This window comes from Tympanuchus pallidicinctus, unplaced genomic scaffold (assembly GCF_026119805.1).
Source record: "Tympanuchus pallidicinctus isolate F22 unplaced genomic scaffold, pur_lepc_1.0 scaffold1, whole genome shotgun sequence".
Classification (NCBI taxonomy): Eukaryota; Metazoa; Chordata; class Aves; order Galliformes; family Phasianidae; genus Tympanuchus; species Tympanuchus pallidicinctus.
The window spans coordinates 71,495,572-71,521,308 of NW_026294618.1; the positions used below are offsets into that span (position 1 = coordinate 71,495,572).

The 25,737-nt window shown below is 45.5% G+C and overlaps 1 protein-coding gene across 2 annotated transcripts in view; it reads left to right on the plus strand.

Annotated features, from left to right (window-relative positions):
- SLC35F3 (solute carrier family 35 member F3) overlaps nt 1–23,415 on the plus strand; it is a 145,723-nt gene extending 122,308 nt beyond the window's left edge. For both annotated transcript variants that reach the window (XM_052671831.1, XM_052671838.1), the window contains 5 exons: nt 18,707–18,926; nt 20,319–20,444; nt 20,623–20,815; nt 21,996–22,085; nt 23,153–23,415. In XM_052671831.1, the coding sequence (XP_052527791.1) occupies nt 18,707–18,926; nt 20,319–20,444; nt 20,623–20,815; nt 21,996–22,085; nt 23,153–23,397 (874 nt within the window). In that variant the 3' untranslated portion in view covers nt 23,398–23,415. The remainder of the gene's footprint in view (nt 1–18,706; nt 18,927–20,318; nt 20,445–20,622; nt 20,816–21,995; nt 22,086–23,152) is intronic.
- Nucleotides 23,416–25,737: the final 2,322 nt, after the last annotated feature.

The window sequence follows — 25,737 nt, forward strand, 5'->3', positions numbered from 1 at the left end:
TTCTGGTTGATGCAACCTGAGGAGGTTTCTTGTCCTGATGATGACAGGTTTCTGAGCTCACGTGCTGAGTGCAAAGTTTCATCATGTCTATTTCTTTGTTTTGTTAAAGGTTAGTGATCTGCATACAATGAGAAAAATATCATTGTTTAAGTTTGTGTGCTTTAGAGACAGGGCATTAAAAGATGCAATAGAAATCCCAAAATTGCATGCATTCATGCCTTGGCATGAATGGTACCCCTTCTGCTGCTGTTTGCCCCTTTCTGTGAAAGCTGCCTTAAATATTTGTCTGTCCTTTGACAAGAGCATGTTGATTTGATTAGTTATTTTTTTTAATTAAAATTTTTTAAAACTGTATTAACCCACTATGCAGTGTTTTTACTTATTTAAAATAAGCAAATTTTTCACTGTTCCCTCTAGAGAAGGACTCCTGTGTAAAAGGGATAACGGTAGTGGAATACAACAAAGATCAGTTCATGTGTAGACTGGAGAAGGAACTAGGTGGCTTCAAACAAAATGTGTGAGATGTTGAGAACAAGGGAGATTTCTAACAGTGTGTGGCTGAGCTCTCAGGAGCCTGAGAAACAGGAGCATCCCAAAGGAGTGCTTGCTTAGAAATCAAGAGATGGAGGGGCAGGCATGAGCTCTGCTGCAGTGTAAAACTCATACAAACAATAGTACTTATATATCCTCTCCTATGAGTTCAGCTAGATCAGAAAATCATGCGTTGTTTCAGTGAACAGTGTGCTTAGTGATACTGCTTATAGGCCAAGTCCATTCTTACTTAAGGTTATTCCAGGGCCTGATGGGGCTCAGCAGCCACAGAGCCATATCCAAGTTAAGAGGGGTCCAGCCCCCTCTTGTGTGACTGCAGTCACGTCAGAGTGTCTGCAAAGTATTTAATCATACCACCAACCACTTGGTTGTGTGTTGTGCGTTAACAGATTTGTTCCTTAACAAGCATGAATGTATGATTAAAATTTACCAAACCAGTAAGATACTTTCTTGAGATCTTTTCAAAGGGGGGGGGGTTTAATTGGCTTTATTTTTAGGTTAACAGGAATCATAATGAGGACATTACACTTGAAAATCATACCAGTTGAATGTATATTTAAGTTTGGACCTGTTTTTTGGATGGCAAGGTGTAAAATATTATCTGTTGCTTTATATCTCAAGAACTTTGTTTTGTTTAAAAATTACTATTCCCAGATGTGTTTGCTGGAAGAAACTAGAGGCAAGTAGTTTCAAAAAACTGAAGACAAGTGTGTTTTCTTCATAGCAGTTGTGCTAAAAACAAGCTGTTGTCGTGTTCCACTGTTATGCTGCTGATATCTGGAGTCACATTTTCCCATAAAGCCTTAGTCTATCACAGAAGAATGATTAACCACAGACTTTAGATAATATAGAAACATCTCCCTAGGGAGACTTGCGAAAGAGATGACAAACAGTGTTAGATTCATTTTAATGCCATGATCTGAATGTATGATGGTAAACCATCCTTCCTCAGTACCCTGGTCTCAGAGGACTATGGTTGGTTTGCCCTCCTTCAGTGAGAAGCTGGACTCCCCTGTGCTCTGGGCCCACAGCTGTGACTATGAGGCTCTGCCATATGAGGCTCACTGATGGCACCTCTGAGTTGGTGTGCAGCTGACAGGAAAAAGATGCAATAGTTCATTAGTTTTGTCAATCTGTATAATTCAGTCATTTTCAAAAGGAATGGCGCTGAAAGCTTTGTAGTACTGAAGGTGCATAATAATCGCATCAAAATTGCCCATCTGCAGCTAAAGTGAGATAATTGCCTAGGCGTATCTGCATTTGCAGAAGAGATTTTGAATAATAAATGTTTATAAAGCCCTTCTGTCATCATGTTATCCAGTTCTCCGTAACCCCGTAAGCCAAACTCTCAATTCATTTACACTCTTTTCAAACCAAAAATAGCTCCCGTTGGTGCAGCTCTGGAGTTGGTCAGGATGAGGATCTGGATGAGTTTGTCACTTGAAATTTGCTTCCAGCTCCCCAGAAACATGTGTCAGCCAAATGAGAAAAGCCCTTGATTCTTTGCTGGTGCTGTTCGCTATGTCTTTAATAATGAAGTAACAGTGGTACAGGCTGGCACTTCATCTTGAGGGGCTTGTCCCTTGTAGAGATCCACAGCAAGGCTGAAACATGAACCTCATCCTGTAAACAGGCATAAATATCAACCTGTGGCTTCCCACCAGTGCTGCTTCCTGCTCAGGAGCCTCTCCTTCCCTAGAAGTAAAGATCTGAGCTAATTCATCTTCACAAGATGAGGACATGCAGAGAATGCTGTAAGACTGGCTGCAGCAGGTTAGATGCAAGGCCTCACTGATGAGGTTTATAGCAGATGAGCTAATCCCACAGATAAGCTCACTAGCATGGATTCAGGCTCACTCAGGACTTCAAACATGATTCTTCCATGTGATACGCAGCTCTCAGTGTGCCCAATTGATGCCTAGTATCTGTCTTATGCTTTGCCTCTTCTGCAGTCTAGTTCAGTGCTCCCTGCTGGGGCCCAGCACCATGACAGGCACCCTGCTGCCAGGCCTCTGAGTGAAGGGCTTCACCTCACAGTGATGCTGCACTGCTATGATTGTTGTTCTTGTGAAGTGGTCTGAAAAGAAATTCTGATGCCAAGCTAAAATTTGTGATATAGGAACTGCTACGCAGTGTGCTTTTTCTTTCTCTCAAGGGGGTTAAGTTTACTAAGTAACCTCTCTTGTCCTCGTCACAGACCATGACGTTTTAAAAAGGACTGAGCCCAGCCACTGAAGATCTTTGTTCCAGTTTGTAGGTGAAGATTTTATGGAAAAGTCAGATGTAACAGTTTACCACTGTACAGTTACAGTAAATGAGCCAGATTACGCCTTATGTAAGTCAGCATGTTGGATGGGGAACTCGTGAGGCACTGTGACTCTGAGTTATCTGTGACAGGCTCAGTGAGGTGTTACGGTATTTTGGGCAGCTTTCCTAAAGTCCTGCTGTTGGGTTCCTTGCACTTCTTGATGAGTATGAGGAAGCTAGTAACTCATTTGGAAGGAGCAAGTAATGAAGGTTTTTGGAAATATCTCCTTATTGTTGTATGCATGTACATATACATATGTATGCATGTGCCTACACATGTGCTAGAGGGACAACAGGCAGTCTAAATGAAGATTCCCCAAAGTCAACTTTCATCAATTGACTCTTTCGTAGAGGATGAAGCTGATGAGTCCATTTCTTTCAGGCCCTTCTCAGTGGTGTGTCATGATAGAATGAAGAGTAACTTGAACATCAGAAATTCCATAGTAATGTATGGAAGAACTTCTTTATGGCAAGGGTAGTGGAGCACTGGCATAGATTGCTCAGAGAGGTGGTGGAGTCTCCTTCTATAGAGAGATTCAAAATCCAGCTGGATGTGTACCTGTGCTACCTGTTGTACGGTTACCTGTTTTAGCAGGGGGTTGGACTTAATCATCCCTTAAAGTCCCTTCCAACCCCTGCAATTCTGTGATTCCCACTGTGACCAGGGACGGCGCTAGTAAGACTTATGTCCAGAATAAGTATCTGCATTTCTTTAATAATGTGTTTGAATACAGTACAACAGGTTACACGCTGCTAATTCTGTGGAATCCTGTGGCAAAAGTAATTTCTGCAGACATTTAGTTTCCTAGTAGAGGGATATGCAGAATAGCAAGTAGGCATAAATTGCAGGGGGGACTGAAAAATTCCGTATGTTGTATTTGGTCTTGATTGAGTGTCGTCCAGATCAGAAGTTTTCCTGTAAAATGCAAAAATATTTTAAAAGAAAAAAAGAGGGGGGGAAAAAAAAAAGAAAAGCCACAGGTTTTCTGCTAACTCTAGGGTAAACGTAGGTTATGCCCTTGACTAGGGTGAACAAATCCCCTTGCACAACATGTGTCTTGTTCTGTGGGTCTCTGGGGCCAAGTGTAGTCTCAGGCCCCAGATTGTTTGCTGAGCAAGCTGACACTGCCTTCCTGCAGTGGGAAAGCTGCTTATTCTCAAGCACCTGTCTTCAAGCACTGCCGGCACAGCTCCGAAAATTCCTTTCCGTCTGAATTTCGGAGCAGGAGTGTGAGCAGTGATTACCCAGGAGGTCCCTGTGAGCACAGCGTGACAGGCTGGCCCTCCCCACCAGTGTGCCTGAGCGGGCTGTGGAGTGGGTACTCAGTTTCCCCTATACCGCCCTGCATCCCCCCCACACATTGCAGGATAGATCTAAGGCTGTAGGCAGCAGCCAGGAGCCGTGCCAGCCCTCTGTCAGCATGGCCAAGTGTCTGCTCTGGTTTGTGCAGTACCCTGGGACAAAGCTGTGCCCTTTGCAAACAAAGAAGTAGTAAAGCCTCTTCTTTCCATCAGATATGAATTACAGTAGAGTTGGAAGAGTTCTTGTTTGTAAAACAACACATTTTCATTCTCTGTACACCTAGTACTTTTATCAAATTCTTAGCTTTTGATAAGTAATTCTTTTTTCATGACCGTCTGTGCATGCCGTCCCCACTTCCAAGGTGAAAAACTCCCTCTAAACAATGTCTTGCCACCCTCTTCTGGGCTACAGTCTTGTTGTGGCTGATGCCGTGCAGCGGCGATGCCAAGTTTAACTGCTTTCACCTCTAAAATTTCTATTTTAAACTCTTATTTCACTCACCCATAATTCCTTTTGAAATGAGTGAGTGCTGACAGTCCTCAGCCCACTGAAAAAGTCAGCGTGTTTAGGTACCTGAATATTAATTTATGCTTTGGATTTGATATGATCTTCTCAGGATTTTCAGTGTGAACATAGAGATATTGACTAATTCCTTGTGGCTTGCTCATTTGCACTGTTTGTGGATTATTTGTCAAATTCTTATATTGTCTTAATGAGAAATTTAGTGAACTTTCTCAGTACCAAATCATTTGTCTCTGTTGGTTTCACTTCTGAGATGATTTATAGATACATTAAATTTGATTGCAAGCAGTTGCCTTACACACATAAACCTCAATTTTCAAAGGTCTCTTAGGATCCTCTAGCTTTTAATTGCAGCCTTACATGAAACAGCATTACCCACTCTGGTACTGAATGTGAGAAAAATTTGGAGACAGGGAGCTAGCAAAGTAGGTCTGCTGTGATATCACAGATTACTCTCTAGAGCTAGGGAAGATTGCTTTTTAAGACGTAGTAACCATGTTCCTCTAGTTTGGTATGTGCATCGTTATTGTTACAAGCCTCACTGATTACTAAGAAAAAAGTTAAATATCCATTTGCCAAAGAAGTACAGTAATGAACTGAATTTTGCATCAAAACTGAAGAGCAAGGATTATTAAAAAGAATTATTATTTTTTTTCCTCTGCCTTCTATCTTCAATTTCTATGCTTTCTGCTGGGCAGCTAACATGGCTTTCTTCCTTCTCCCAGTCCTGAAGCTGCCTGCTGAGCTTTTTTCACAGGCTGGGAATGTCTTGGCTTATGGCTCAGCCCACCTACCAACTATTTCAGCTGCTGAGATGCTGTGAATGGATTAAGACATGCATCATCATATCCATTCTTTAGATGCCGTGTGATGAGATGAACAGTAAAGAGACTTAGCTTTAGTCGTCTTTGTCTCATTCTTTCTCACAGGCCACACGTTGGCTTAACTCAAGCCCAGACACATTTCCTTGTAGAACTGTTCATTCAAGTATCTTTGTGTTCTCTTTATTTATTTCTAATTCCCCGTTTCTGCTAGCATGCATGCTAGGTTGGATCTAAATTACCTAAATCTATGCCACCTTTGTCTATCTCATGCAGCTGTGTAAAGTGTCATTATTGCTCAATGTTTGTTTGAAGTAAACTCCCAGGGAACCCTGATCTGCACTGGTGACTTGAGCTAGGTGTTTTCCAATAAATACCAAATGCTGTGCCATGTCACAGGGCTTGTAGACAGGGCTGAGACATGTACATGCACACAGATCTGCTGAAATCTGGTGATGAGTGATGACTGCTTCTGTGTTTGTCCGTGTGGGGGTAGCATTGTTCCCACAGTACCTGCTGAGGGAAGGATAGGCAGGAGCCTGAGGGCATCAATTGGGATGATGCTTTTCTTGCCCCTTGCTGAGATCCGAAAGCTTGAGCAACATAGAATGTGATACAGTAGCACAGTGTGGCAGATGAACAGGAAGGGGTGTTCTTGTAAATGAGGATGAGCCCAGGATTTTCTAAAGATCTGATTCCTCTTTTGTTGAAATGAGCTTTCTGCCAATGGGATGCTGATGTCTCACCCCTTTATGTCACAACCTGAAGAAAGACATCTAGATCATACCAAAGTCCACTAAAGAGGAGCCCAGTGCAAGTAGAAGGCAGCTGACAAGTCTCCCTGTGAATGTTCCCCATGAAGGCCTGCAGTATGGCATTTAGCATGGGTAGGCTGCTTTAACCAAAAGTTGTTCCTGAAATCCAAGGTTGAGAGAAATCTATGGGAGTCTTAGAAAGATGTAAGCCTGCTTCTCCAGATAACACAAACAAGTCATCTGGTTAAATTAATGTGTGCCTGCTCTTCAGCTGAGATGAGTGCTTACAGAATATGTAGGCTGTGATGCATCCCCAGCAGTAATTCTGTTAAATTTTTCAACACCCTCTGCTATGCATGTGCAAGAATTTGCAGGCACACCAAAACAGGGCAGCCGACTGTGCTTTTCTGCTCTGCTTTCTAGCTGCTCTCAGAGTGGTGCTCTGCCTCCTCCTTTCATGCTTTCTGCTATAAACCAAGCATTTTCATTTCTCATGCAATCCTTGTACATGGCTGCAATTGCACTGACCATAACTACAGCCAAAGGGTATCCAATGTAAATTATGTAGCATATTTGGATAGTGGTCTGTGGAGCCACAGCTTTGGGAGAAAGCCAGAAAAGCCATTTTATAATTACAGTTTAAGTCCAGGGGCTTTATAAATCTGCTATTTAAAAAATAAAAATAAAAAAAAAAAATCACAAAACAGAGCAGGCATGCCTCCAGTTCAGGCATTAATAGTGGCTGTCCGTTCCTCTCCCAGGTTGCAAACCTGCAGCCAGGATGCCCTGTGTACTGTGCTTACTGGTGTGTTGAGAAGGGAACAGGTTTCTGACTGATGTTGGTGCAGCTGCTCTGGAAGCAGAACGTTATCCTGGAAGTAAGGATCACAAGGTCATTCTCCAAAACGGAGGAAGGAATAAGCATGTCACAGGAGCAGAAGGTGGAAGACAAATGAACCCGGTAATGTTGTATCTGGCAGTACTTGGCTGTCCTCACTGCAGCTGACCTTCCAGGACCTGCAGGCAGGAGGGAGTCTCACTGCACGGCCTCTTACAGCCTCGCTTCGAAAATCACATTCCCACACTCCTACCCATTAATTCAAGGATAGTGCCATAAAGTGCAGCTGCACGTCTGAAACAGAGCTATTTCATTTTAGCTAAAGTGAATGTTGTAGAAATGGACGTGCTGCACACTTAGCTGATGCGTATTGAAAGAGTTTGATTTCTATAGTCAAAAATGTGCAAAGAACAGAAATTACTCTTGTGACCCTAAATCAAGTTATAGTTGCTCTGGGTCTTTCCTGGTATTCTTATGTTTTATTTTAGAAATTCCGTATTGTAAAATGATGATCATCTGTGCTACAGTTGATCACGTGGTGTCTGAACATCTAAACGCAAGAAAACTCTTTAACAGGCTTTGTTCCAGGCAGTTTATTAAAGCCATTACCAGAGGCACATCAAAATGTAATAAGCACAGAAGCAGATAATGGTCAGAACATTTCTAGCATGAAATGCACCATCTATTCCAATTTAGGGAAATCCAGGTTAAAATCTGACATTTTCGTTTGGCTGTTTCAAATGTTGTATTCAAATTTCTGAGACAAATACAGATATGTGTTCCTGAATCCCCACGAATTTGCTATCAGCAGTCAGACTCTGCCATTTAAGCATGATAGGACTGTTCTCTCTGTTCTTCCAGGTGCTCTTGCTAGACTATGTAATTCCACTGCCGATAGTCCTAGCTCTCCCATTGTATGCTGTGCTCTTTCCCAGGAGGGAAAGTTTTACTGTTTCTTTACAAGCAATGTAGTCTTAGTCTTAGCTTGTAATCTTAGTCTAGCTGGCTCTGCAGCAGGATGGATGGCTCTTTATCACAGCAACCTGCAGGACCAGTCTCGTGCTGGCAAGGTTGGCATGGTCTCAGATGAGCTGAGTAGGGCATCTGCAGTTTAGATCATCCTTTCAAAGACATAAGAGTTGTACTTCAGCTCTGCGTTTGCATCTAAGTGGTTCGGAGTGTGTTAGTTAATGAACATTTTGTTAATTAAATTAATTCTCACTGCTCCTCATCAGCAGGGAGTTATGCTTGTCTTCCAGGCTGAGAGGAGCCGAGTAAGGGGTGCCTGTCTAATGCCTCCAAGGTGAATGAAGTGGAAGAGTGGGAAGGGGACAAGAAAGAAGCAGGGAGTCCTGCAGAAGGGTGATGCTGGAAACAGATTGGGGCTTGGCAAACCCTGGCTGGTAATTCCTGCATTGTACGGGTCCATCTCTTCGCAGGCACTGCCAAGTCTATCCCATGCTGGCACAGGATGGGCAAAAGTATTATTACTTCAATAATTTTCATGCTGAAAGCACAAGAACAGCATTTGGACCAGCAGATGGTTTTCCCAGTTCATTAACTCAGAATTCTGCACTCTGATCAGAGTTCCTGTGCTATCACTGTGTCAGATAAGGACTCCTTGCTGGTTCTAAGTCTTTTATGAAGTGAATTGGTATTTTTAGTGGTGACCGGGTTGAAATCCTCATTTGTAGATTTGCAGCCAAGATTAGGGTGTCTCATTAAGTGCTAGAGTGGTACCAGCTCTCTCCTCGTCAGGGTGATGTTTCCAGAGTGCTCCTCTGGACAGAGCTGTTTTCCTTTTGCTGTAGATCACACAAAGCAGAGCTGAAAGAAACTGTTTAGTAGGCAATAAAAATATAAAAGAAAAAGAACAAGTACATAAAAAATGTTACTAAGGAGAGCAGTGTGTGCTGTAACAGCCTGATCCAAAAGGCACTGACATTTCCCCCCCACGCATGCATTGCAGTGACAAAACCTGACTGCTTTGTGTTTTCATACTTCTGTGGTACCAGTCTCTGGCCAGATTTCTTGCCATGTTTTGATGATGGCTCCACCATCTCTTGTCTTCTAGGAGTAAAACCTTAATATTACGAAATATTTCATATAAATAATGTAACACTTCTAAAGCATCCAGATCAGCACTCTGAAGCGGAGTATCTGGGGAAGGCTTCAGATTTAAAGCAAATTTCTTCCTGGCCTCAAAGAACAGCTGCATATCCCATCCAAACACATAAATAATAATTGCAAGCATCCCATTCTGAGAGTTGCTCGTGGCTTCCACCAGTTCTGACACTGGAGATTGCTCCACCAGCTGAACTCTTGAGTCTATTTATTATTATTATTACTTTTTAATTAAATTCAGCAAATCTGAAACCTGAATTTCTGCTTCCCTTGGGTTTCTGTGTCTCTCACCACTGTTGCCATTTCTGGTCTTGCCACAAGCTTCAAATGACTCATTTTCTTATAACCTCTTAGTAGTGCAGTCACTTCAGGTCATAATCTCTTAGTTTACTTGTGGAACGAATCGATTCTATTTGATCTCTCTCTCCCTTTGTATTCCTGCTCTGTTCTTTTTAATATCACGCTTGCTTTACTTCATTCTGTATGAAGCAATCCAGGACTAATAACCCCATTAGGTTATTTATGCCCTTATTTTGTCTCTAATGAGGATGTTGGTTGTAAAGTCTAGAGTAGCAAAAAATAAAAATAAACTAACACCAGATGTGCCAAAAGTGGGGGCACAGAAGCGGTCCGCATATGCACCACCTAGCTTTACTGGTTGAAACCAGGGAGGCAAATAACACTACGCTATTCTGCAGTCCAGTGCAACAGTGTGCATTGAGTGCTCTCTGCAGCTCTCTGGGTTACTTGTTTGCTATTCTTCCTGCTTCCTGCTTGTCATTCCTGCTGCAGCTTCCAGCGAGTCCAGAGGAGGGCTACCAAGAGGATCAGAGGGCTGGAGCACCTCTCCTATGAAGAAAGGTTGAGGGAACTGGGCTTGTTTAGCTTGGAGAAGAGAAGGCTGTGGGGAAATCTCATTGTGGCCTTCCAGTACTTGAAGGGTGTATATAACTGGGAAGGAGGATGTCTGTTCATGTGGCTGGACAAGGGGGAATGGTTTTAAACTGAGACAGGGGAGTTTTAGGTTAGATATGAGGAGGAAGTTTTTCACCCAGAGGGTGGTGACGCACTGGAACAGGTTGCCCAAGGAGGCTGTGGATGCCCCATCCCTGGAGGCATTCAAGGCCAGGCTGGATGTGGCTCTGGGCAGCCTGGTCTGGTGGTTTGTGACCCTACGCATAGCAGGAGGGTTGAAATGAGATGATCACTGTCGTCATTTTCAGCGCAGGCCATTCTGTGATCTGCCTATCTAATGGGCTTCTACATAGCTCTCTTCTGTCTGTCACACATCATAGAGAACATGCATATAGGCATGTGGATGCTAATGTCAGGTGTCTGGTGCCATCTCATTCTCTGAACCTACCTAGCACATAGGCAGCACTTCCTCCTTGTGCAGATGGCTTTAAAGATTCAAACCACATTAATTCCCCCAACTCTTCACTGCAGCTCTACCTGCCTAGATTGCCTTGAGCACAGTCTCTTGCAGTTTGAGCTGCCATGACTCCATTTCTGTGCCTTTCAATCCTTTAAAAACACAGTGGGTGTCAGCAGTTTCAGTTTTGCCTGTCTGCTGTTGAAACAAGAAAGTACTCATATTGGGAGCCAGAAATTACATATTTTTCCTGTAGAAAAAGTAATTGACTTCCATGCCATTCTCAATTATTGCGTGCATTGAGAGACCTAAAAATGTACCACTAACTCAGAGAGAAGTCACTCACTGTTACATATAACTCTGTTATTATCTTTTATATGAAGGTCTTTATTACAATAAATTAATGCAGCCAGCAATAGGAACTTAGTGTAGAACATGTTTTTTGAAGAAATACCCCATGGGGACACATGTCAAAACAAGTAAAGCTGTTTGGAAATATGAATCTGAGGAGTGCTGTATGCGGTGTTTTATAACACCACCCTTTTGGCTCTAAAGTCATCAGCTGTACTCCTTCACTTCGCGTGGTGTAAGGCTGCTGAGTTTCTCAGTTGCTCACATGCTTTTTTCCAAGATCACTGTGCTCTGAAGTGTGCTGTGAAGTCCTGCTCCAGTATGAGGGTAGATGCCACCCCCATGGGAACCGGAGGACTTGCACCCCTCTGCTGTACTGCTTTTTGTGAGACATCTTGAAGTTAGAACATGCTGAACATGGGCTGCTCTGATTTTGTCTTAAACAGACATCAGCAGTGCTACTAAAAAGGCAAACAAACTTTGGGGCAGAAAAGATTCACCTGTTGTTGACACAGGGTACTCAAAAAATGACCGTAAGTATTTGGAAAAAATTTCCTTTATGAATCTCAGTTTACTTAATGCATCTAGCAGCAATTTGTGCTGTGTGTCAGCTTCTCTGATGTGTCAGTGAGTTCTATGCTTTCTTTTCGCATAGCTTTCCTTCTTTTCACTGATTAGGTGCTGAATTGATAGTATCTCTTTCAGTAACCCCTGAATCACATGCTTTCCTATTCCCAGCTGCCCCAGCATCTTGTCACAGTGCTGAACAGTTAGTATGTAGGCTGTGAGGTTATTTCCCTTGTTATCTGTACTACGATTTGATGCTGCTATTGAGTGAGGTTTTACTGAGCTGATTGGTTTTGCCTGTGGCCCAAGGCCATGGTATCACCAGCAAGAAAAGCCACAGGCTGACAATGTTTTTCTAGCTGGAGCCACGCATATCTTTATGTGGGGGTTTTCTGACCATTCACAGACGTGGAAGTATGTATGTTCTAACATATATATATTTGGTTATATGCACTGTAACACTGGTGTTCGTGCAGCCAGTGTTATCACAGGGGCATTTCTCCTCCTTGTATTGCCCCATGTCTTGCTGCTTCCCTCTCCCAAGACGCAACAGTGCTGTTTCCCCTCCCATCAGTGCTGTGCTTCTATGTAAGCATAGCCAAAACCTGAACATTTCAGAAGCTGAGGCACCAGCTGTTACAGAGGTGTTTTATTCTTGCCTGCTTTTATGTCTGCCTGCACCAATGGCTACAGAACCCTGATTCCCAGGAGGCCAGCTGGCCAGCTTCTTGCAGAAGTTGACTCTTCCAAAAAGTAGCAGCGGGTGCAGGTCACAGCTGCAGCGTACAAGCCGGATATAAATCAGAACAGGTTAGCTCAAGTTATCCGCAAACGATTGCTGCACAGTTTCAGGCACCACAGGCCTTTCTTGCCCCAAACTTCCACTGACGTCAATGGAAATTTTGGCTGATGACGGAGAGCAGTGACGATGTTGACTCTGGCAGTGAAAGGCCTGAGAGCCCAATGTTTAGGTTTCTTCTCCCTGGGTTTGTATACGCTGTCCCTCACCACGCACCGAGCGCCGTGCAAGTGCTTGGCTGCATTTACCTCAGCTGAGGGGGGGATGTGGGCCTGGGGCCTGGCCAAGCTCTATGGGAAGGCTGCAGCAGTTTCACAGCCAGCCTCCAGTCCTGCCCTTGGTAGCTGCTCTTCCGTGCTGAAGTCCTTCACTGCATACTGTGCCTCTCCAGCCTGCTGCGCTCACCTTTTATTGCACGGCACCAGCACATGTTGCTGGAGCTCGGGTGCAGTTCCCAAATGGCAGCTGGCACAGCGTGGCCCCCTGCCTGGAGAAGGCTGCATTATGCTGCTTTTCGCCTTGCCAGGGAGAACACTGCCTTCAGGGCAGAGAGTCCCAGCTACTTAGTGCTCATTGGCTCTGCGCAGTCACTAGGTAGGTGGGATTCGCTAGAACAGCCGTCCTGGAGTCAGAGCAGCTACCCTACCAGGCTGGAAATCTGTGCAAGCAAGACCTTGGTCTTGTCAGTGCCTCTGGCTGTGTTCTCCCTGTCCTCATCATGCCTTGGTGAGTCCAGGAGGAAGATAAGGCCATGCAGTGCACGCTGAACATGATTGGCAGTGTTGTCATCAAAATGGATGGTCAGCTGCAGTCACAGCTCCCATTAGATCTCCTGTCAGTTTGTGTGATAAAAGGTACTCATAGCTTTGGAATGACTCAGACTGCCTTTGAGTCACGGTCTTAATATCCATTCAGCACCCTACAGGCATCCCATGAATGTATTGCTTTTTCAACAGAATATGAGGGTGGAATCAAGAGAGAACTTGTAAGTCAGATTCAAGGACAGAGTGAGAAAAGAGTCCTGTGGGGAACATGTAGGTTTCTGGGGGTTGATGTGGGGTTGCTCTGGCTGTCTCTAAGCCAACTACGTTGTTGGGACAGTGAGAAAGATTGCTCAGAATGATGAAATCCACTTGATTAGTTGAATGAAAAAGAAAGAATGTGAGCCACCTGCCCACTATGCTGTGACCTGATCTTGACCAAGTCTTCTGCTTGTGCTCTATGTGGTCACTCTACCAGCCTCCTGCTGCTGTGGAGGAAGGATGGTTAGTCCTGGTTCAACTGGCTGACTGCACCTTGAGCCTGTGCTTTTATGTGCTGCTGTCAAAGCTGGCAGTCCTTTCTGTGTACTCCTTTTCAGCCCAACGTCAGCCTGGTAAGGAGTCTCTTGCCCTCACACCCTGCTATGCAAATGGGCCCATCCGCTGACTCTACACAGCAGCAGCTGCTTACTGCTTGCACCACAGGCTCATCAGGACTCCCCCCCTTGCACCTGGAAAGTATCCAGTCCTCTCTCTACTCCCTCTACTTTGGGCAAATGTGTCATCCAAGTGCCTACTGGCCTCCAGTGGGCTGGGATCTGGCTTAGATTTAAGGCAGATGCTGTGTGCTGAAGCAGGTGAAGTCAAGGGCAGCATCCCCTTGTGGACTCTGTAACCAGCTGCTCCATGAAACAGCCTTTGAGCAGCTGCAAAAAGCTCAGCTCTGAGTACATCCAACTGTGATGTGTGTCTGGTCTACAGGTGTTTGGAGTTTACATGTAACAATAGTATTACACTTTATTTGCATAAAACCAATAATCCAGAAAAGTATAAAGCAATTTAGACCCTGAATACCTCTAGGAAACTGCTGGGTAATGCAGCATGTGAGAAGTGCAACTGCTTGATGGCTCTGTGCACTGTTGCATTAAAAGCTTCTTTCTGCTAGCAGTGCTTGGTGCGTTTTCCAAAATGGTGTTTTCCTCTCTGTGCTGGTGGAAGTGCCACAGTTGGCAGCGTGCTGCAGGCAGAGAACAGTGCCAGGCTTCTCAAGAAAAGGTGCTGATGTCCCTTGGTGTCATCATCAGGTAGGAAGCAGTGGGAAGACTAGAGACCTACACCCTGAGGAAGAGCAGTCCCAAATGGAAGGGACAAGGAGTTAGCTGCTGTAGTCATGACGATGAGAGGCATCAGTGGCATTGGGCAGACACTTCTTCATGCCTTTGCAGCCCAAGGTTCTCACAGCTGGGTTTTGCTAGGACAGTTTGTACTCTGTGACTTCTCCTTGCAATCTGGTCTTGTACTTTTAAACTGCTTCTTGTTGCTGTTAGTTTAAACAGTGTCTCACTAAGGCTTCTGAGTGCACGCTAAGACTTGTCTTGGAAATATGTATTCGTGTGGTTTTTAAGATTTGTATTATTTGCTTCTTTTGGAGCCATTCTGGTGTATTATGTAAAGCCATAGCAAAGCATTTCCTGGGACCATTTGTTGTGCAAATGCATAGTTTGGCACATGTACAGTGCTCAACAAAGCCAATTGCCTCTGTCACTCTAGTTGGGAGAATTGAGATCAGCCCGGAGATTTTTTGTTTAATTCAAGAGAAGACGTTTTTCTCATTTCGTTTCCTATCCAAATGAGTTTCAGCAAATGAGATGGAAACTCTTTGAATAGTTGAAAGTATAAAGGCAGAACATTGGCTCCAAATTACAGGTAGGAACAAGTACTGCTCAACGTTGTTAAAAGTGGTAGCTGTACCTGGATTGGCTTCTAGGGTCATTTTTTGCATTTAATAAAATACTTACAGATAAATATGGGCATTAACAAACCATTGGATTATTTTAAATAATGTCAATTTCTGAGGAACTGCTTAGTATCTCAGGTAGTTGTTTTTCAGTTTGTAAGCAGGTAGGTTTGGTGACAAGCTTCAGACCTTAACTTCTTTAAGCTTCACTTCAAGCCTTTTTCTTCATCCCCAGAGCTGAGGAAGACAAATGTATGGTACCTGATGTCAGGAGCTTCTCCATCCTTTCTGAGTTTCAAGAAAAATCTTGTGGTGTCCCAGGCACATGGAGGGACAGCAGGGTAGGGGACATTGCCCCTGAGGCCTAGCGGGGATGGTGAGAGGATGTACTGGGCACTGACCTGAACTCATTGCCAGGCTGCGAGCAGAGTATGGCACAGCCATGAGCAACCTGCTGCTTGAGCTTGCTGCTGCATTGTCAGATTTGTAGACATACTCTCAAACTGATCTGACCCAATAGCCCAGAGCAATCAATTCAAGGAACTTTTCCTCATGTAATCTGCTGTGGAAATGGTGCTTTTATGTCATTGTGCCCTTGCTGTGTTGACCTTTCTAAGGACCCTTCTAAGGGCACAGTGGTGCAAGCTTCACCTTTTCCATGGCTGAGACTCAGGAGGTGCTACAGGCATGCTGGGCACCTCTGCAAAGTGCTGAGGCTGGCAGGTTTATTTGCAGTGGTTCTTGACCTGGGACATGCCACAGGAGCCTCCATGCAACTCTTCTCCTGGCACCTGAACCTACAGTGGCGCAGAAAAAAAGCACATAGAGGCTGTCTTGATCAGTAAGAGAAGTTGGCTGCAAAAAAACAATGCAGGAAAAGCAAGGCCCAGATCTCAGAAGGTGCAGCCTACAGGCATTCCTCATGCTGCATCCTTCAATACATGTGGACTTTCGTGCTCTGTGCCTCAGCATTGCTATCTGTAACATGGGGATCAGGAAGCAGCCTCTGCTTGCACAGCTCTAACATCTGCCCACCCAGAGGCTAATAGTGATGTGACTGCAGTCCACATGGGCACTGGCGTGAGGGAGAGGGAAGTGGAGGCCTGATCCCATAGTTTAGGAAGCACACGGTGTACATTCCTGGAGGGGAGTTTTGAGGAATATTTTTGCCTAATTTATATTTGTTTCATCTCTGCACAGCAATCTTGTACCTATCTTGTGAACATAATGTAGGAGGAATGCTATGGCCCTAACAGGGTAAATTATGAAAAAAAATCTTTCTTTTTGTTCCCTTCTTTCAACTGCCACAGCACCTCAGCTGTCCTGTTGGCTTTTGCTTATTGCAGCTGGCTTTCAGGTCCTGCAGAAGACGAGATGTGACATTTTGGTTCGTGACTATTTTTTGTGCATTGAATGGAGAATGTATGACTGTTAGCAGTGTTGCTGCAGACTATTTATCCATGCAGGCCTCATCAGTGCAGGGATCAGCAAAACATGTTTTGCCTGCCAATCTCTAATCAAGAAGCCAGATTCCCTGGCACGCTGGCTGCTTTGCTCTGCTCTGGGGAGCCTTTGCTCACTGGTGAAAATCAGGAGCTATTTAGCTAAATTCAATTTGCAGGTACGCACCTTGCAAGGTCAAACAAAGCAAGATGTACAGACTACAAAGAACAAAAATCAACCACTGGGAGCAATGGCAGAAGAAAATATGCTTTGGTGAAGGCTGTAGTATGAACACTGACTGTGAGAAAATTGTAGCAGAAGTCAGCAGGCTGGAAAGTGAAATAGCTGGCTTGTTGTAAAGCACATATGCATTCTTCCCAGGTATTTCCTACCTTACTACATCTACCCCAGAAGTGTAATGGCAGCTTCAATGGCTTATTCACCTTTATGGCATAGTTTGGCTTTGCAAAGAGTAGCAGGAGGCTGAACCCCTTGGCTGGGGGAACTGCTGTGTGTGTTTTGTCTGATTCTTGTCTTTGGGATATGGTCTTATTTGCGAAGAGAGGTGAAAAGAATTCCTTCCAGTTTGGGCAGAATTGCATGCATTCATTTGCATGAGGTTCAAAGCAGCGAGAAATATCCCAGCTACCTAGCAATGCATAAAGACATAAGAGGCGGTGGAAGGTGGATATTGTGAAGCATGTAATTGAGTTCAGTGGGGGGAAAGGGAGAGTTTTAGTGTCATTTTTTATTTGCAGGCTTTATTTGATTGTTGCACCTGTTTTCAACATGACTTAGCATGCTTACTTAGCATGTGATTTTGGCACCAATTGCTTGCCATTAACCTCACTGGGGATGCTCAGTTCCAGTGACAGATATTTTGATAGCCTTGTTGTGCTGCAGACACGCACAATGGGGCAGAGCTAATTTGCCATTTGCTGTGTTAATGAAGATACACATTAAAAAGATTATGAGGAAAAACAAGAACTAGATGTGAAGGATTATGAAACAATAATTCAGAGTGAAAAAATAAAAGCAGTGAGAACTCTTCGTTTGACTTTTCCAACCCAGTCTTCCACAGCCTTTCACCATGGCCTCGCTAATGCCTTTCATTTATTTTGTAAAATGATTACTGTGATTAGAGCAAACCTCCAGTCCTACCATGTGGAGACACACAGTGCCAGGCATGCACTGACCCCTACAGCAGCCCATAGGGTTATGGCCTCACTGGCCATAGCACCAAGCAATGCTGCGTGCCCATGCAGATGCTGCATTCTGCTTAAAACCATCAGCTCCGTAAGCACAGCCTCACAGCACTGCCCAAGTCTGCAGGCACAGCTGGAGTTCTCTGTCCTGCACAATTGCAAGGGGACAGCCCAGATTCCCCATCCATCCTGCAAATTTGGGATACTGTGGGATGCTGAGTGCTTATGGACTGCTCCTGGGCTAGTGTCTTTTGTCTTTCTTAACAAGTTACGTTCTCATTAGCAGATGGTGGTGTTAAAATATCCATAGGCAGGCTCCTCTGGTGCATCCAGGCATGCCTGCACAGTCACAGCTCTGTAATTGTCAGAGAGTCCCCATAAAGCATCAAGATATACACTGGGTACAGAGTGCCCCTGTGGGCCAGATGGAGATAACCAGATAACAGGAGGAACTACGTCCAGAATGTTCTGTCAAAACATCTAGAGCTGAAGGTTTTTTAATCTGAAGTGGTTTTTGCGCCAGCTGCTCTGGGATTGCTGTGTTATTGTGTTACCTCCCAGCCCTGTCTTGCTTCTCATGATTATGGTATTGAGTCATCCTTCACAACAGGACCACGTTTCTCTTAATGCTCCTCAGGCTTCATTGACTTACAGCCCCCTTACAGCCTGTTGCTCGATGGGAGACCTGTGCCTGAAGAGGCCTTCTCTGGAAGCCGCAGCCTGCAAAAAGCAGTCCAGAATTAGTGAAACTAGAGAAAACAGGTACAAAGAAGCATTACTGTGGAAACCAGTGAGAAGAGACTCCCAGAGCAGGGAATGCAGCTCAGAGCCTTGAGGCAGGCCCAAGCACAGCCCAAGCCCAGTGATGGCTGCTGCAGCAGGCACTGATCTGTTTTTCTCCTTGTCTTTAAGGTGTGTGTCCCTCTTCCCCCAGAGGAGACAAGAAGCAAGAATGAAAAGAAACCCGTGTGTTTGCTGCAGACTGAGACTGGCTGGTGTACTAATGCTGCCTTTCTCTCCTTGTTCCAGGGAGTGCTGCCGTTTTTTTGGAGACAACGGCTTGACTTTGAAGGTGTTTTTTACCAAGGCAGCACCCTTTGGTGTTCTCTGGACACTCACAAACTACCTTTACTTACATGCAATAAAGAAAATAAACACTACGGATGTCTCCGTGCTGTTCTGCTGCAACAAAGCGTTTGTGTTCTTGCTCTCATGGATCGTTCTGCGGGACAGGTTCATGGGAGTGAGGGTAAGTGACTCCTTAGCTCTGTCTCCTTCTCCCTCTCTCCCTCTGCCTTTCCTTCCCCTTTTCCAGAGCAGTGGCCTATGCAGTGGCAGCACAGAGACCCACGGAGAGAGAGGAAGAGCCTCTCCTGCTGCATTTCCCAGCAGAAATGAGGTAACCTGCTCCAGACCAGGGCACCAGGGCTGCCTGCTGTCTCCATGCTGCTCTGAGCATACAACAGCCTTTGCTTGTCTCTGTTGAGTTAAAGTTTTCCAAGGGAACTGGAAACCTCACAGCCCCTGCTGCCATTCTGGCAGCCCTTGGCACACAGTGTCCTTTGGCAGTGGAGCTGAGCAGATGGCACCTGGCATCCACCATGGTGACCCAGCAGAAACCAAACCAAAAGGCCCCATGAGTCCCTCCGGCCTCACCAGATCAGCAGTCACATGTTAATATAACAGCAATCACAGCAGTAAGACCTATATTTTGCCCCCTGTTTGAAGAGCTCTCTGCTCATCAACCCGAGTAAAGCTTTCAGTGCTCAGGAGAGGCTGCGTACTTTACTGCTGAGAATTAGCTTTGCAGGAAGTATTCCCCTCCAGCAGAAGGCTTGGACAGCCTGCAGGGTTGCAGCCAAAGGCAGCTCACAGTGCTGCACAACACCCTGCCAACAGCCCGGCCCTGCCAGCTGGTGTCTGTGCTCATCCATCCAGCTTCCCAGGTAGCGGTAGCCAGAAAACAGATTAACTGAGTTTTGCTGAGTACATAAGCAAGGGCATCCCGAGATAGTCCTGGAGGCAGGGAAGTGTCACGTTTATCCCAGCTGGCTATGCTGGCCATTCTGATCAAAGTGAAAAAGTGTGTGTTGTAGTGCTGCTCATCGATCCTGTGGCACCGTCAGTGAGGAGCGCAGTGCTGGTTGGTTCTCGGGGGAGGAGGTGTGCAGATGGACAACCACTGCTCTCTGCCCTGGCAGTTTGCTACATGCCGTGTATGTGCTCTCTCCCAAAACCACCTTAGGACTCAGAGCCTTTCCTGCCAGCACCAGGGGTTTCTTAGTTGTGTATTATTGTCTCATACATGCTGCCAGGACCCGCTGATGGGGAGGCTCTGTGGCAGAGACGAACCCCCTCTTCACCTCAGTCCAAGACAGGATGCTCAAGGCTGGCCTGCTGCATGCTGCCCAGTACAGCCTCTCTTTCACAGCTCTCTCTGCAGCCCAGCCAGCCAAGGGAACTGCCTGTGAGGGCAGCATTTCAGCTCCTCAGGCACTAACCTGGGTTGATACTCATTGCCTACCTCAGGACAGGGGCAGATGATACAGAAGTACCACCCTCTCACATAAAGCTGCTTTCACGTTTTTCCGCACTGGGGGTTGTCCAGTAACACTAGCTTTCTTTCTTTGTCTCCAACCAGATCGTGGCTGCTATATTTGCTATTGCAGGGATAGTGATGATGACGTACGCGGATGGGTTTCACAGCCACTCTGTTATTGGGATAGCCCTGGTGGTGGGCTCTGCCTCAATGTCTGCTCTCTACAAGGTAAGCACAACTGGGTCTCCCCACAGGAAGGTGTCTGGCCCACACTGCTGCATACATGCTCCCTTCACGGTCCCCTTGCCCCAAGCAGAAACAAGACATGGGAAGCTTCTGGAGCTAGGCTGCCTGCCTGCCAGGGAAGTGTGAGACTTACAGCAGCCTGTGTGGCTTTGTCTTGTAGGTTTTATTCAAACTTCTGCTGGGCAGTGCAAAATTTGGAGAAGCCGCCTTATTCCTGTCCGTGTTGGCCGTCTTCAATGTCCTCTTCGTTACCTGTATTCCTGTCATCCTTTATTTTACCAAAGTGGAATACTGGAGCTCTTTTGACATCGTTCCTTGGGGAAACCTCTGCGGATTTTCAGTTCTCTTATTGAGTGAGTACACAGGGAGCCTTCGGGCTGCTCGGGGTGGAAGAACATGCCAGAAACTGGACTCTGGTGGAAGCTACAGCTCTCTGACGTAGTGGAGCCAATTTTCCTTCTTCTAAGTTTTAGTTCAGTAAGTCACGGGGGGTCCATTCCTAGGTGGAAATACAGACCCTACTCCTGCTGTTAAGGGCAAGCCCAAGCATTAAGGCCATCGTTAAAAGGGGCTGCAAGATTTCACTGCAAGTCTCCTTACCGCTACACCTTGAGATCATCAGCATCACCAAGATAGAGGTTAGGCCCTGCCCATCAAGGCCAGCCTCTGGTGCCTCTGTTGACAGAAAGAAGTAATAGCTAATGGCCATTCCTAATTGACAAGCACCTTTTAAAAACGTAGCACTGCCTGAGGCTGATGGGGATTTGGTAGCTGGCCACCTGTCTTCTGCTACAAAGGGATCTTGGCTTGGACAGGATGCTGAATCCAGGCATTATTATTTCATGATCATCAGAAGCGTGATGCTGTTCCTTGCTGAGCCAGATGTGTTGAGAGTGCTGACAGTTTGTCCCTAAAACGGGTAATAGTTTCACATCACCTAAAACATTCCTTTCTGCTGCAAATTTCTGCTCTTCTCCAACCCTGTCCTGAATCACTGCTTCTTTTACCCTAAGTAGTCACAGCACATGTACATGTATTACCAGAAAGCTGTGCCTCGGTGCCTGTTGACCAGTACTGGCTAGGTTCTCTTTAAATAAATAAATATATGAATACACCCAGATGTAAGCAACTGTTTGGCAGAAATATCCTACAGGAGAAGTATTTCCTTTCAGCAGAACCATAGAATGGCCTGGGTTGAAAAGGACCTCAAAGATCATCCAGTTTCAACTCCCCTGCCACAGGCAGGGTTGCCAACCACCAGACCAAGTGGATTGGTGCAGAAAGCTGGAAGGGCCAGGAGTCCACCTGTGTTAGCGAGGATTACGCTGTGAGATGGGTTGTGGCCAGACCTCACCCTGATTCTGCCATTGGCACCAGGAGGACAGAGCTCCCTGTGAACAGCAGCGTCCTGGGCAGATCCCTGCTTTCTGTGTGGAAAACATACAGAGGGAGTAATAAAGCAAAGGCATTTCAAGTGATATTCTCTTTGCTTGGTTTCATGGTAGTAAAAGGTGGTTTTCTTTCCTTCTTCAGCATTCAATATCCTACTGAATTTCGGAATTGCTATTACGTACCCCACCTTGATTTCTCTTGGAATTGTACTGAGCGTCCCAGTCAATGCAGGTAAGGATTTCTGACTTCTGCATCTTGATGACCACACGAGATCTACAGCATCCCAGATAGTTGCTGGGGGTAAAAGCAAAGACCTCCATTAAAGACATTTTAAATCTTCTCTTAGAAACTTATGGAGATGACACTGTATAGAAGTGTATACTCTAATTGTTAAATACATATTGTAGAATATTGCACAGCTATTACAATTTCTAAAATTGCTTTTTAAGTTACTGCCTGGAGAAGGTGGGTTATTGAAAAACAAACTAGATTTGAGATCATCTGTCTACAGGCTGGAGTAAGACTTCTCTGATGAAGTAGAAATCAATTCGTAATGATTTTTTTGCAAGCAGGCTTAATGTTAAATTGAAACAAATATAATTGCTTACCCTCTAGAACAAACATGTGCCTGCCCTGGTAAATAATATTGCAGGTGTAGAGACTACAGCGCTGTGAGGGTAGACAGGGGAGTGCAATCCCAGCCCAAGCCATAGCCCTTACCCTTCTTGCTTAGCCATCAGAATAAACAACAACCCATTCCTATGTTGTCGTTTATACTTCCTTGCTCCTTAAGGGAATGAGGGACTTGCAGGCAGTGCTGACAGGAGGCTGCCTGCTGAGGCTCTCTAGTGCTAGTTAAGGGAGTGAAAAAACCCTCCCAGAGCAGGCTCTTAAATCCATGCCTGCTGGCTGCCTCGACAGGTGCTTGCCTCCCACAGCTCCAGGGATACACAGGTGATCTCAATTCAAAAGCCACAGCATAAGGGTTCGGGAGCATTTTCTGAAGACCTCTGCTTAGTGCTGACAAACAATGGTAGTGCAATGCCTTTTCACTCTAACGCAATGCTGGCAGCATGTGAAAGGCTGCTGCAGGCCCCAGCTGTACCCACTTGTACCCTGAGCCCCCAGGCCCGCTCTCCACTCCCACCTGGGTTGTGCCATGCCCCATGCTGAGCCTGCAGGCAGAGCATTCTCCTGCTCATCCAGCCCAGCCTTCGGAGCCGGGGAGGGGGGAGGGAAGGGGGTACTGCCCTAACGCTTTGTCCCTCGTAATAACACCAGTTCAATGTCCCACACAGTTGTTGATCACTACACGAGTGAAATTGTCTTCAACAGTGTCCGAGTCATCGCCATCGTCATTATCGGCCTGGGCTTCCTCCTGTTGCTCTTGCCAGAGGAGTGGGACGTCTGGGTAATAAAACTCCTCACTCGTCTCAAAGTCCGAAAGAAGGAAGACCTCCCCGAAGGGAATGGAGACGTCGCTTCAGGACTGCCCAACAAAAGCAGGAGAACTCGCCCCTCCATGTCATCCTTTGCTCATTAAATGCTCTTTTTACCAAAACTTTGTGGTTACCTTACACACGATGACGCAAAGGTCTTTTCTTGGGAAGAAGCACACCTGACCACCACGGTGTACATACCTGTACAGTTTTGATATGATCACCATCTAAGGCATCGAGTCTTGGCATGTCCTGTTTGCTTGTACCTTTTTCACATCAGACCTTTCACTTAAGTAGTACACTGAAAAAAAAAACAAACCTGCAAACCGAGAACCTCTCTTCTCTTTTTAAATGAATGTAACATATAGTCAAAATATATTTGCATAGGTTATTTTAAAGAATGGTTTTCATGAGAAGCGGGGCAGACGTTCTGAGCGTTAGGTACCGAATGATGCATTGCACACTGTGATTTAAAAGAAACTGATGCTATGCTACATCACGTGTTTATTTTTGACCAGAGCTATACTCTGAAAGTTTTAATGGAACCAAAAGGGAATCTTTTGGGGGACAGGAAGATGGGGGGGAGAGTAGAAGGAAGGAAGGTTGGAAATGTCCCTGCATAGCTCAGCACGTGCTGTGCTGGAACCGGAAGAAAATTCAAGTACTAAAAGCACTTGCACTAAAGTACTAGCGGGAAAGCAGTCCAGAGCCCAAATCTCCTTGTACTGCACATGGATGTAGTTCATGTTTAGAATCATGCAAGAGAAATCCAGTGCCTTCTACAGAACTCTTGTCTTTATCCATGGAGAACCAGGCTCTGCTGTGAGTGGCGGCGCTGCAGGCTCAGGCTTCCAGCCCTGGGCAGCCCAAGGTCCCACTGATACCAAGACATGCCCAGCTCTGTGGGCTGCAGGTTTGCACACAGGGGGCCTGGTTCTCGTCTCGCTTGCACAGGTTTTACCCCTGTGTGGAGTTGCACTTGATTAACATTAGTGTGAGGAAGGAAAATCTTGGTCATGTGTGGAAAAATCAGACTGAAAATGAACAACAGAGCAGACAAGAGCGTGGTTGCTGATGTATGGTCTGAGAACACGGACTAAGGGGTGGATCACCAGTTGCTTTACTCCATAATTGTGAGTGTTAAGAGTTAAAAATGTAATATATTTACATCAAATGTAACACTTTTTATGAAACTTGTAAGCACCAGGATGTTTACTTATGCGATTTTGGTTCGCCATTAAATTTCTATCTGTGATAGATCACATGCTATGTAAAAAAAAAGGGGGAACAAAGGTTATAGTTTACTATTTTTGAAGTTTACATTGTTGCATACAAAATGAAAAGTGTTCTTTTGAACTGCTGCCATAGCCTAAGGGTCCCTGCTGCCACTGAGGCCCTCTTTGTCTCAGGCAGGGGTGGCATCCACTTCAAAACATTTTAGCAATTCAACTTCGGATTCCATTATCTGTTTGGCAAAGCTAAGTAATAAAAGATTTTAAACTCGGCTTCAGGCAGTGCTGTTTCCCTCTCTTGACTGTACCACCCTGTGTTGGCTTTACAGTGGGCTGCATCTGGCCAAGGTGATCAGGTGGGAAGGATGAGACCTACAAACCTTTGGTCTGGTCGTACAGCCCAAGGTACAGCACGGGAGGCCTCCTCCCTGCTCCCAGTCCCACTGCCTTCAGCACAAACTCCTGCAGGCAGCGACCATCAAAACCATCTGGGAAAGCTCAGAGCTGTCCTCACTGTGCTTCCAAATTTCTCTGGGAAGCAGGGGTGGGTAAGGTACACTACATGCCTACTACATGCCTACTACATGCCTATACTACATGCATACTGTAGTGCTAATTACTGGTGAGAAGAAGCTTGATCTCAAAGCTCCCAGCTTCCAACATGCTGCATCTTTGGGTTTATCTTCTTGCTACTGCATGGGAACTGTTGAGTCAAGGCCTGAACCACTGATTGAGCACCTGGAAAAAGGACCAGTCAGCCCTGGGAGCACAGGTGAAGGCAATTCAGCTGTGTGACTGGAAGGGGTGGAGCCTGGCTGCACCTCTCTTGGACCTCATTTAAGGGCTGACTGCCAGTGGGGAAGGATCTCTGGTTGGAGATCCCTCCTTTGTGGAGTTTCCCTTGTGAGCATCTATCTTCAGGGATGGGTGAGTACTTTCTCTTTGTAACACCCTTCTGTTGTGCTAGTTCCTTTGTCATTGCATCTCCTGTAATGCCATTTCATTGTGTTGATCTTTTTGATTGTTACAGTCACCCTCAGAGCATCCTATGTTCTTCCCCAAGCTCCCTGCTTGAGGCAAGGCCAAGAACAAGTGCGTGAGTCCTGATTTCCATAATCCTAATAAGAGGTATTTTTTTTTTGCCATCTCTGCGCTGCATTTTATTGTGCTGTCCGGAGGACATCAGAAATGCTCTGAATGATGTTACATACT